This window comes from Archocentrus centrarchus, chromosome 24 (genome assembly GCF_007364275.1).
Source record: "Archocentrus centrarchus isolate MPI-CPG fArcCen1 chromosome 24, fArcCen1, whole genome shotgun sequence".
NCBI classification, from domain to species: Eukaryota; Metazoa; Chordata; class Actinopteri; order Cichliformes; family Cichlidae; genus Archocentrus; species Archocentrus centrarchus.
Genome location: NC_044369.1, coordinates 23,329,428 through 23,340,881, shown reverse-complemented (window position 1 = coordinate 23,340,881; position 11,454 = coordinate 23,329,428). Strand labels below are relative to the sequence as shown.

General features: G+C 40.9%; 2 protein-coding genes across 3 annotated transcripts; one reads left to right on the top strand and one right to left on the bottom strand.

Annotated features, from left to right (window-relative positions):
* Nucleotides 1–20: 20 nt before the first annotated feature.
* Nucleotides 21–1,509, bottom strand: ost4 (oligosaccharyltransferase complex subunit 4 (non-catalytic)). Its single transcript, XM_030720974.1, has 4 exons — nt 1,391–1,509; nt 1,152–1,277; nt 310–447; nt 21–146 (listed from the first exon to the last, which is right to left on the bottom strand). The coding sequence occupies exon 3, from the start codon at nt 444–446 to the stop codon at nt 333–335; it is 114 nt and encodes a 37-aa protein (XP_030576834.1). The 5' UTR covers nt 447; nt 1,152–1,277; nt 1,391–1,509; the 3' UTR covers nt 21–146; nt 310–332.
* Nucleotides 1,510–1,522: 13 nt separating this feature from the next.
* On the top strand, nt 1,523–11,223 carry selenoi (selenoprotein I). Of its 2 annotated transcripts, none has more exons than XM_030720972.1 (10): nt 1,523–1,728; nt 3,730–3,798; nt 4,159–4,267; nt 4,915–4,989; nt 5,777–6,039; nt 6,122–6,230; nt 6,311–6,359; nt 6,454–6,634; nt 7,194–7,373; nt 8,003–11,223. In XM_030720972.1, the coding sequence occupies exons 1-10, from the start codon at nt 1,672–1,674 to the stop codon at nt 8,108–8,110; spliced, it is 1,200 nt and encodes a 399-aa protein (XP_030576832.1). In that variant the 5' UTR covers nt 1,523–1,671; the 3' UTR covers nt 8,111–11,223. The 2 variants fall into 2 exon arrangements, with proteins under 2 accessions (XP_030576832.1, XP_030576833.1); XM_030720973.1 differs by having other exon boundaries at nt 1,591–1,728; nt 8,003–8,068.
* Nucleotides 11,224–11,454: the final 231 nt, after the last annotated feature.

Genomic DNA, 11,454 nt, shown 5'->3' with positions numbered 1-11,454 from the left:
GGAAATGACTGAGACTGTAATGAAATTCAAACATGTTTATTAGAAAAAAAGGTTATTGTGCAAACAAAGAAATTCCATCTCTTGGAAAGAAGCCAGGATAGGGGGGAATGCTGTGTCCAATGTGGTGGCTTTGACTGCCATCTCACCTGTGGGGAGGGGGGGGAAAAAAGCCTCATTGGTTTCACAGTTGTTAAACCTTGAAAGGTCCTGTTTGTAGGCCACTGTACTACAAAACGTGAAATCACAAAACATTTAGCCATTCTTCCCAATTGTTGCTAATGCACAGCGACCAAGTGTAAATGCACTGACCTCTGCAGTCATATTGTACAACTCTACTCCTGCTTCTTGGGGTTATTCACAGCAACATAGTGATATAACACTACCAGCAGGAATAAGGAGACGCCAAGCATGTTGGCAAATATGGCCAGCTGCACATCTGTCACCATTCTGCAAAGGATACAGAGTCAAAATCAGGTAAATGCTGGGATGAAGAAAAAAAAAATGTGTTAGTGGATGATGAGAGAAAAAGGCATTTTCAAAAATTTAAGATAAAGTTAATTCTGTATGTGTTGATTTTTAAAGCTATGTCAGATATCTGATTGCTTTTCAGGATCTTTCACTTGTTCAAATTAATGTTATTCTCCCTCATTAGCGATTTTAAAAACATAGCAACAACGAACGTGCTGTCGATGTAATAACTGCAAATATTTTCAGATATTTCGGTTTAAAGTCTCTGCATGTCATTTATACAATTTACCTGTACTTAAGGAGGTAGGAACAGCATTTCAAGAAGGGGGGGTGGTAGTGAGATCACGCACAGCTGTTTGCATTATTACCATAAAGCAGCTAAATGACAGAGACTAAACCACATAATGGTAACATTTTGCAAGTTCCTAAATTTGCATATTACGATTTTTAAAGGAATCAATAGACATCAGTGTTTGTATGGTTGTAAAACAATCTACCAACAATCTTACTGTAAATTATGTTTAGTGGACAATCAACGTAACATTAGAAATGCTAAGCATGCTAACTAGTAAAAGCCACACCGGCTGAACTAGGTAAAATAAGCAACGTTACATATTATGTTTTAACAAAATTACAAATTTTTAATCAAACTGCAATAAAGTTTAGCAAATGTTACCACTTACATTTTATTTTAAATTGACGTTTTGTTCAGTTTTTACTCCCGGTTCGAGCAATGCTTCAGCTCTCCAGCAGCAAGCAAGCAAAGACAGTGACGTCTCTTCCGGCCAAAGAGGAAAGCCACGTCACATCTAGAACGCCATGGAAACGGTTTTATTGATGAGCAATTATCAGAAATAAAACATATTCCCGGAACTTTTAAAGTTAGTTTCGTATTTTTTTTCTCAAGTAACACAATACTCACCAAACACCGTGTAATTTCGCCCCAGTCAACAGAAGCCTGTGATGTTTTGTGGCGTGACGGTCATACAGGCCTGCGTGGCGCTAGTGAGCTATGGTTACCGTTAACTGGGAAGGGGGCTGCGCTCTGTAGGAGTGGCTCCTATGGTTCGACATCGCCTCACCCGGCGTAAACGAAGGCGACCAAGCTAGATGGTACTTGGACACGGCAGCTAACATTGGGGATTTGCAGTTGCAAAGGAAGAGATATTTATTTATCTCGTCTTTGAACCAGACCGTACCACCATGGCTCTTTACGAATATGTCACTCAGGAGCAGCTCGCGGGTTTCGATAAATACAAGGTATGATTTATAGATTATAATGACATGCTAGCAGCTAGCTGTCACGATCTGCGGGGTGCTTTCCTGAAAAATGTGTGAAGGTAAGAGTTTACGATGCGGTACCGGATGTTTGCCATGTTCCTGTTGAAAATAAAAGCCGGGAAGTCGCTTGTCTCGTATTGAGGAATAGTACTTTTTTTTTTTTTGAAAGTTATGCCCGGAAGTGTAATTGCTTTCTGTGGTGTACTTTACATTGACGCATATGCGCTAATAGCTAGCGACTCTTTCTCTGCCTATGCTGGATTTGAAATAAGGCTTCATTGCTTTTACCTTACAATTAAGAGACACTTTATATGTTTCCTGTTTAATATAACTCCAGCTGTTTTTTTTTTTGTTTGTTTGTTTTTTTATTATTATTGTAGCCACTATAAGGGGAGAAATGCTAACGAACTGCTGCAGTGGTAATGTAGTGGGGGAACCATTCAACTGAATCCACTAGGGCACGGGAAATAAAGACAAAAGAATCAAAAACATTTAAAGGCAATCTCATAAGCAGTCTGGGGAACACGAAATTGTGTTTTGATGGGTTTTAAACGGAATCCCCTTTTGTGCTTGCCACCTAAACCTGTCATTAGTTAATTCCCATAAAGATGAGCTTCAGTGCTGATGCTCTCATTTTCAGGGTATGGAAGGTGTGGAGTGACCGTTATTACAAATAAATGTGATTCTAAAAGATCCTCATTTAGTTAACGTGCTATAACATGTACAGGACCTTCTATATATTTTCTTTTATTTCAGTCATGGTCTTTATCCTTTAAAAACCTAGGGTGCATGGGTCGTCAGGCTCCTTCCTAACACCTCTTGCTTTTACTGCTGTGTGAAACACTCCTCCAGTATCACAAGAAACCATTTTTTTTCCAGTAATTGCTTTATAAGTGGCTTCCTCTGTCTAATAACAACCGTAGCTCAAGCATTGGTTTCTAGCAGACAGCAAAGCAGGACGAATGAGAGCAAATGGAGGGACTGTGGCTCTCCTTGAAAACAGGTTTCTTTCTGAAAAGGTGAATTAAACATGCATATACACAAGCTTCAAATGGGAAGCACATGAAAGCTTGAAGATTGCTCAGCTGATCATCTTTTTGGTTTTTTTTGTTTTTTTTCGCTTTCTCTCTGCTTCTCACATTCTTTTGTAACACTTCACAGACTGCCAGGCTGCCTTAGTGGGTGTGAAATTGACTTACCTCTGTGTTAATGTATGCATGTGCTTTTAATTTGTGCAGTTATAATTTGCACAAGATGAAGGTGCAAAATTATGATTATAGTGCCTGTTTTTGCACATGTGGTTATGAATAATCACACTGGTTATCTTGTTTACTTTATAAACTATTTTGATGTGACGTAGTACAATTATCATTATCCACAATGGACACTTTAATTCTAATACTGTCGATGTGGCGGTAGTAGGTTAAATTTTTTCATACTGGGTTAGATAATTGATTGTGCAGGCTTGGTACATATGAGCAAGAGCATTGCATAGTAAAATTAGCCTTTGTCCTTCACTGGCTGCTGCAGTACTAGGCATTACACTGTGTTTACTGTAAACTCAGAAGTGAACACTGAGGAGTCCGCAGCTCTTGTAAGAACAGTGTAATAAAAAATAATCAGTAGTTAGCCTTTCTCTAATCCCCTGAAAATGAAGATCCCAGTCCTCTTGCAAGTGTCTGGGAGTGACACTGAGATCAAAGTCTATCACAGGAGATGGCTCTGCCAAAAGATTGATATCAAAGAGTCAACATTTACTCTTAATAGGAAAGCCTTTGATTAAGTGCATCACATGTCTGGCGCGCCTAGATAAAGTTACACACAGGAATCAGTTTTGTTTTTATCTAGTACCAGTATGATCCAGTTAACAAGCTACACGTGGGGGCAGTTGCTTTGCTTTGCCTGCAGTGATATGAAATACAGTGTCAAATTTTAAAAAAGGAGACCTTTTTGTGATCACACCTCTGTGTCTTTTTCCAGTACAGCGCTGTGGACTCGAATCCCCTGTCCATCTACGTCATGCATCCTTTCTGGAACTTTGTTGTGAAGGTGAGGAAGACCTGTCCAGCTTAATGTGTCTGTGTGCGAACTACATCATTAATGAGATTTCCAGCCGTCTGCTGTGATACAGTAACGACACAACGTGATGCCCTAGCAGCGCTCATTTCTCTGCCAGTGTCAGAACACACCAGTCACTGAATTTAATGGTTTTAATGCTGTCAGGCAACCTGAGATTAATTTGAAGAAGTTCATATTCCTGTCCCTAATATCCTCCACACAAGAGCTATTTACTTGTCCATGTGGCAACAGTAATTAAACTCCAGCTATTCAGTATGCCATTACTATGATGAGAAAACTATGCAGGAGCTGAGTGACATGCTAATGAATTGTTGTTTTCTTTCTCAACAGTTTCTACCAACATGGTTGGCACCAAACCTCATTACGTTTACAGGCTTTATGTTCCTTGTGTTGAACTTCCTTATGTTGGCCTTCTACGACTTTGACTTCAATGCATCGTGTAGGTCATTCACTTTGTCTTGCAAATTGAGGGTTGCTCAGTTTGTTTTTTTTTGTCCTGAAACATGCTATACATGAGTTGAATCCACCGCCACGTTCTAGAGTAGAGTGATTCAGACACGTGTAAGTTTGTTTATGGAAGGCAAAGTCCATCACTCGACTGCCTATGGTGGCTCAGGGTAATCACTAACCTAATACACCATTCATAGAGGCACAACACCCAGTGAGCTGTTCCTGTTAATGTGCCCAGACTGCATCTCTATAACGCAAGTGCTCTGCTAAGATGCTTTGGTCCAGCATGTTTGTTGCTGAAGCAAAGCTAAAATCCAGCTGCTTACTTTTTGCACACAGGGAGACAGAAAATGAAACACTCAAGCAGACAAAATGCTCACTCTGACCTCTACAGTCAGTATGAAGGCCAGACAAATTGACCTCACAAGGATTTTTCCTGTCAGTAGTGAGACCTTACATGAATAGCTAAACCAAACAGTACACATGTATTAATAGTTCTCCTAAAATATTGTTTGGATTTTCTTAGATTGGATGCCTTTGGGCTAGTCATTGGAATTAGAAAAGTGGAAAATCGGTCTTTCAGTTTTTCACAATGTCCATGTGGTGTGCCGTATACTCACATTGTCTGTGTCTCAGCTGCAGGACATGAACACGTGCCTAGTTGGGTCTGGGTTGCTGCGGGGATCTTCAACTTCTTAGCCTATACACTTGGTGAGTTCTGACCTCTGCAGCTCCATGTGGCTTGTTTTTATTTTTATTGTATTCTTTTTTTTTTTTTCCTGACTCGTGGGGTGAGAAGAGAAGCATTATTTTGTGTTGGATATTTACTTTATAGATATGTACACAGCTGCTTTTTAAAAGGAAAAAAAATTTAAAAAAAGATTTTTAAGATGTGCAGTATGACCTGTGGCTGCCAAGGTTTCAGAAAAAGAGAAGTATTATCAGACAGGAAACAAGGTTTGAGAATCCAGGCTGAAAAATTTGGTTGGGGAAATGGATTGCAGTAGATACTGGCCACCCACTTAATAGCTACAGCATACAGTAATTGGCTTTGAGCCAACCGTTTCATTCTCTGATTGTGGAGTAGGATCACACTGCAGCATTTGCACTACAGCATCTTGAAATGCTTTCACTGAAGTTCTAAACACAAGCCGTGACTACTTGAGGACAGTTAGTTTAGAGTTAAATGTGCAAGATTTGGTGTGATAGTTGGAGGCATTTAAAGCAGGATGCATGTCTGATGCATCAGCCTCAGTAATCACTGCGTGTAATGTTACGTGTGAATGTTTGGACATGAACAAAGCCTCTCATCAGCGGGCATACTCGGTTTTTGCTTCTTCTTTGCAGTTTGTGACAAATATTATATGGCTGACTTTGACCAGTTGTGTGAGTGTGATCAGCAGCCTTAGCTGAGTGGAGATGTGAGACATGTTTTTATATGTTCACATATAGATATCCCTATAAATATGTACTCTGTATACTCTGTGTCTTTTGATAGATGGTGTTGATGGCAAACAGGCACGTCGCACCAACTCCTCCACGCCACTAGGGGAGCTTTTTGACCACGGTCTGGACAGCTGGGCCTGCATCTTCTTTGTGGCCACCGTATACTCTATATTTGGGCGCGGGGAGAGCGGCGTCGGTGTGGTCACGCTTTATTACATATTGTGGGTGGTGCTGTTCTCCTTCATACTGTCTCACTGGGAGAAATATAACACTGGCATCTTGTTTCTGCCTTGGGGATACGACATCAGCCAAGTGGTAAGGTTTTGGGAGTTTAGGTGATGGTCAGTGTAACACGCTAGACTTCTAAGGACCTGTCTTATGTCCTGTGTCCTTGCAGACTATCTCCCTTGTTTACTTGGTCACTGCTGCAGTGGGTGTGGAAACCTGGTACAAACCAATTGTTTTTAACCTTCTCTACAGAGACCTTTTCACCTTTATGATCATTGGTAAGCTGTGTTTGATTACTCTCAATACATTCATTCACTCACCAAGACGGGTGCTAAACTTAATGTTTGCTGATTTCCAGCTTGTTCCTTCAGTGTGACTTTACCTATGAGCCTCTACAATGTTCTGAAGTAAGCGCAACTTATATCAGCTACTTTTTTTTTTTACCTTGCTAATTGTCTTTTACCCAGTGTTGTGAACTGTTCTCCCTCTGCGGTTTTGCAGGGCTTACAGGAATAACACTCTGAAGCACAGCAGCCTGTATGAAGGTTTACTGCCTTTCCTTTCTCCATTCCTTCTGTTTGTCCTGTCCACTGTTTGGGTGATCTACTCTCCATCCAACATCGTTGAGCTGCAGCCCAGGCTCTTCTACCTCATGGTGGGGACAGCTTTTGCCAATGTCACAGTAAGTGTCTGTTTTTTGTTTTTTCTACACTTTTAACAACCTCTTGGACACAGTTTCCTCACTTGTACGTACATTAGGGTTGTCACGACACTAGAATTTCAAACTCTGTACCCAGGAAAATGCCCGACACATTTTCTATACTGGGGGGGATAAGAGTTCATTTTTTATTTTTTAAACAAACGATTAGTATAATACTGGTGGAAATGTTTTCAGCTATAGTCCTGTTTTTCCTGTGCTTCTGATGAATTGGCAGCATATTCCCTTGCTGATCAGAGTCGTTGACGTAGACTGTCACGATTTCTGTCTGAATGCTGGTACTTTTTTTTTTTTTTTTTTTAGCTTCAATCTGGGACTTTTCTGATTTATTTCTTTTCTTTATTAGCCCTACTTGGTACATACTATTTGGTACTGCATTTGGTACCTCAGGTACTAAAAAAAACAAGTACTGTTGTGTTTTCAGAACTTTGGTGTCATAAGATAACATAAATATTGGCTGTGGTGACATGCCTAATGTGCACGAATGCTTTTTCATGTTTTTGCACATTTCGTTGTCTTTCAGTGTAAGCTGATTGTGTGCCAGATGAGTAACACACGCTGCCAGCCGCTGAGCATCCTGTTGCTGCCCATGACAGTGGTGGTGGTGTTAGTCATCACCAGGGTGTTCACCAACGAGACGCTTCTGCTTTATTTGTGGACAGCTGCTGTCGTATTAGCGCATATACACTACGGCGTGTCAGTGGTAAGAGCACACGTACAAAAGCATGTTTGATTTTCTTCTGTGCAAAGAGTTTGCAGCTATTCTAAAGACAAAGGTGTTAATTGCTCTAGCTCTGCGTTGTGGTTTATTATCAGTATAGTCAGCAGTTGGAGTTGTGGCAGTCGCAGTCACACACAACCCGCTGAGGCAAAGAAGATGCCGTTAAATTAGATCAAAGTTTGCAGTGAAATTAAAATGCTGAAATGGATAAGAGTTTTATTTATGTAGCCATTTTTATAGATAGTACCCCTTTACTGTGTGGCCTGCATAGCTGTGATGAGCAATGCTTCTGTCATGTATGATTTGACCTGGAGAGAGCATGTGCATGTTTAACAGCAGCAACCCAAGACTTGAACCTTGAGGGGACGAGTGATTTTTCTCAGTTTAGTGTTCAGCAGACCTGAAACAATGCATTTAGTATATACAGTAATCCCAAACGTGACTGACTAACGTGATATTTGAAGGTGTGCAGGTGATAACACTCTGATGATACTTCGGTCCTGTGCTGTCAACTGTTGCAAAATCCCACATTGGAGATTACACAGAATTGTTAATTAAATCAGTCTTTGAATGGGAATTAACTACTTTTTTTTTTTTGTCTTCATTGCTAGGTAAAACAGCTCAGTAACCACTTCGGCATCTTTGCCTTTTCCCTCAAGAAGCCTAACAGTGACTGACAGGAGGAGGAACGAATCGGCTTGAAAGGAGCAGAAGTTTAGGCTTCTGTCCTCCTCGACTTACCGACACTTCACGTTCATCACCACGGAAACCGCATCCCCTCCCCTCCCCTCCATCCATAAGGACACTGCAAGTGGAATGGACTAGGGCTCCTTTTTCCGTTATCTTCAAACACAAATGCACACACACACACACACACACACATTCACTCTGAACATACACACTAACACATTCCCTAACCCATCAACCAACCAAACTGGTGTCAGTGATGAGGTGGGCCAAGGGGCTCTGGCTTCCGTCATTGATTGGCTAACTTGGTTGAGCCAATGAGGTGCAATTGTTTCCTAGGGAAATGTGCTTCGGTCGCGAGGACAGGAGCCCAGACGAACCGTGCAAAGACAAACACTTCTATTGTTTGTACTGCTATCTTCGTGGGGACCCTCATTGTCTCAGAGCAATCCCCAGATCCCCTTATATTACCCATCACAAGTCAATGCCTAACCCTTAACCACACCTGTTTCTATTCTAAGCCTCCACCCTCACACAGCCTGACATGTGCGGTCTGACCCAAAGTCAGGAAAGGCAGAAATACAACCCCACCCCCCCAACTCCCAAGGTCTTCACAAAGATAGACGTACAAGCTAATTACCAGGAAAAGAAAACATATTCTGCTTTAATGCAGATGAATAATATTTTGTGGCCGGTATCTCATTCTAAACACAGCCACAGAGACACACACGTGTACACACAAGTATTATGAATGTATAATATGCCTTGGGGAAATGCCATTTGAGTTTTATTATTATTATTTTATTAACAGGAATGCCTCAAGTAGTGCTGTTGTTTAACTTGACCAAGCCATTAAACTCTGGCTGCGTGTGGCTCCCACAGTTACAGCCAGGTCCAGCGTTTAAAGGTTCAGTCACTTTTTTTATTTTTAATCAGATGGTTTGCGGTTGGATCTCTGTGATATATGTTAATAGATATATATATACAAATGGTATGTGTTCGGGGATTAGGGGCATCTTTTTTCTAACTAAATGAAATTGTAAAACATTGTACAAATTTCCCTCTGAATTTCACACTCTGCTCTGTTGTCTTGAACAGAGTTGATTATTGACTGACTAGGGTGACCTTTACTAACTTTCCACTTTGACTCTTGTCTGAGCACTGACTTCCCAGCTCTCCCTACTATCAGAAGTGTCGCGTCTTCATGCTGATTCGTTCTTTTTTTTTTTTTTTTTTATTAAATGTTTTTTGTTGAATTTTTCATTAACATGTTTTTTTTTTTTTTTTGTTTGGTTTGTTTTTGGGGTTTTTTTGTTCAACTGCTGCCATGGCAAACGGTGTGTGGTTAAGTTGCGTCGCACTTGAATGAAGAGTGGGTCCAAAAACCGCTAACGGAGCGGGCTCACTCTGAGGGAACAAGTCGTCGCACAGGACACCGCAAACGCCACAACGCCGCCTGGCGCCACGCTCTCCTCGCACAGGTATTATCACACCTTTTTCAGCTGTGTGTCGGATAATTTGTCTCGTTGCTTTTCCCAGTCCGGTAAACACTGTTCATCTTGATGTGATTCCAACTATGTCTCCCATGTGAAGGACATTCAATCATGGCTGCACTATTTAGATTATCATCAACCTGGTTTTCAAAGCAAGGCCGAAGAAGAAAGGGGCGGGCTTGTTGTAGTCGTGTGTTGATCCTTTTGAATCCTCTTTTGGCCTTGTGGTTGAAAGGTGACAAGTTCAGCTCAAATTATTCTTCCACCAGTCTGTTTTAAACCCAGCCACACCAGAAGAAAAACATTGTGATGATGTAAAGCTCTGGGATACCTCACTGTTCATCTTGAAGTGGAACAGGTGGAACCAATAAGCTGTAAAAACAACAACAAACATAAGGATCATCACTGAATATGAATTGTAGGAAAACCTTGGACTTGCCTTAGGAATGGCCAGTCCAGTTTGGAGTTGATGTTTATTAGTTATCTGGATGAATGTGAATATCCAGTCATAGTTATAATCATCTCTTATACAGTCATCTATAGTTAAAGTATACATAGGAAACATTAGAGGTGCTGGGGATGAATAGGACAAGCTGACGTCCTCTCTGCATTTTTACCACTTGTGCAGAAGTTTTGTATTTAAACTGTTATTGAGCATCACTGAACACTGAGACCACAGGCACAACCCAGCAGTGTCCCTGTATGTCTGGGAGGAATAAAAAAGTAACTGTATCTGCTGTAATACACAGCTGGGGAAACCCTGTTTCCAGTCGTAAGCATGTTATAACAGTTGAAACTGATTGCATTATTTTTTTTTTTTAATTAAGCTCCACTCTGTGACAAAGTAGATTGTAGTGACGTGGCAACAACTGTGACTGATTTAAGCCCCGGCACAGTGAGTTAACTGTGTTTCTGGGTTTATGCACTGTGTGGGTATGTACAGCTCCACTGGTACATCTCTGTTCAAGTATGGGTGTATACGCTGTGTGTATGAATATCTCTGTAAATACATATTGTTGTTTCTTAATTTTTTTTATTTATTTATTTTTTTCAACTACAAATGGGATTGTTGTCTGCATGGCACATTAGATGAGCAGAGTGTGATGCCAGTCAGCAGTACAAAACACAAAATGGTTTATGGGGCAGCGTTTAAACGTGTCAATCTTGGGTGTTTTTTTTATTTTGTTTGTTTTTTGCTGGTTTATCAAATGATTGAATCACTTTCAGTTCTTTTCTTTGGGATCGTTTGGAAAGGAGCAGTAGGACCTCCTCTCCAGGTTGCAGACACCGCAGGCTCAATGCTTAATGCTAACAGGGAATTCATTCATTCATTCATTCATATCAGAGAAAATGTTTCCTGGGAAGGAAAAAAACAACTTTGCCATTCAAAGAAGCGAGCAAAACATTCATCATGCTGCTTCCTTAGTTTCTTTACAATCCACTCCGGGTTGCTCGGCTTCACTCGCCACCTTCAAGGAGACACGAGTCTTAATTACCCACACCCACCCTGCAGATTGATGAACCAAGCTGTTGTATAATGCTGCTCTGGCAAACACTCCAGAGCCTCAGTGTGGCTTTTTGTGATGTTGTACTTAACCAGTGAAAGGAGGACTGTCCGGAAACAAATAAAAATAGATTTTCTTTAATATTTTACTGTTCATTGAAGTTTGAACTTGATTAGGAGGGCTGGGTAACCACAATCATTTCTTTAGTGTCCTGAGGGTAGCAGAGAGCAGCTTCTGGTGGATTTGGCATTTACTCATTTCAAGAGGCTTAGTGACAGAATTCAGTGTTCCCGGAACAACAACTGGATCTTGGTTCAGTGTTGCCAAGTCCACTTATTATAGACCATACCTGTCAAGTTTTGTATTTAAAAGTACGGG

What these genes read in the sequence shown, in the direction of transcription:
- ost4 (XM_030720974.1), bottom strand. Translation starts at nt 446, where the DNA reads ATGGTGACAGATGTGCAGCTGGCCATATTTGCCAACATGCTTGGCGTC.
- selenoi (XM_030720973.1), top strand. Translation starts at nt 1,672, where the DNA reads ATGGCTCTTTACGAATATGTCACTCAGGAGCAGCTCGCGGGTTTCGAT. An exon ending in CGGGTTTCGATAAATACAAG is followed by an intron (nt 1,729 to 3,729) that starts GTATGATTTATA and finishes GTCTTTTTCCAG; the next exon opens with TACAGCGCTGTGGACTCGAA. An exon ending in TACACTACGGCGTGTCAGTG is followed by an intron (nt 7,374 to 8,002) that starts GTAAGAGCACAC and finishes CTTCATTGCTAG; the next exon opens with GTAAAACAGCTCAGTAACCA.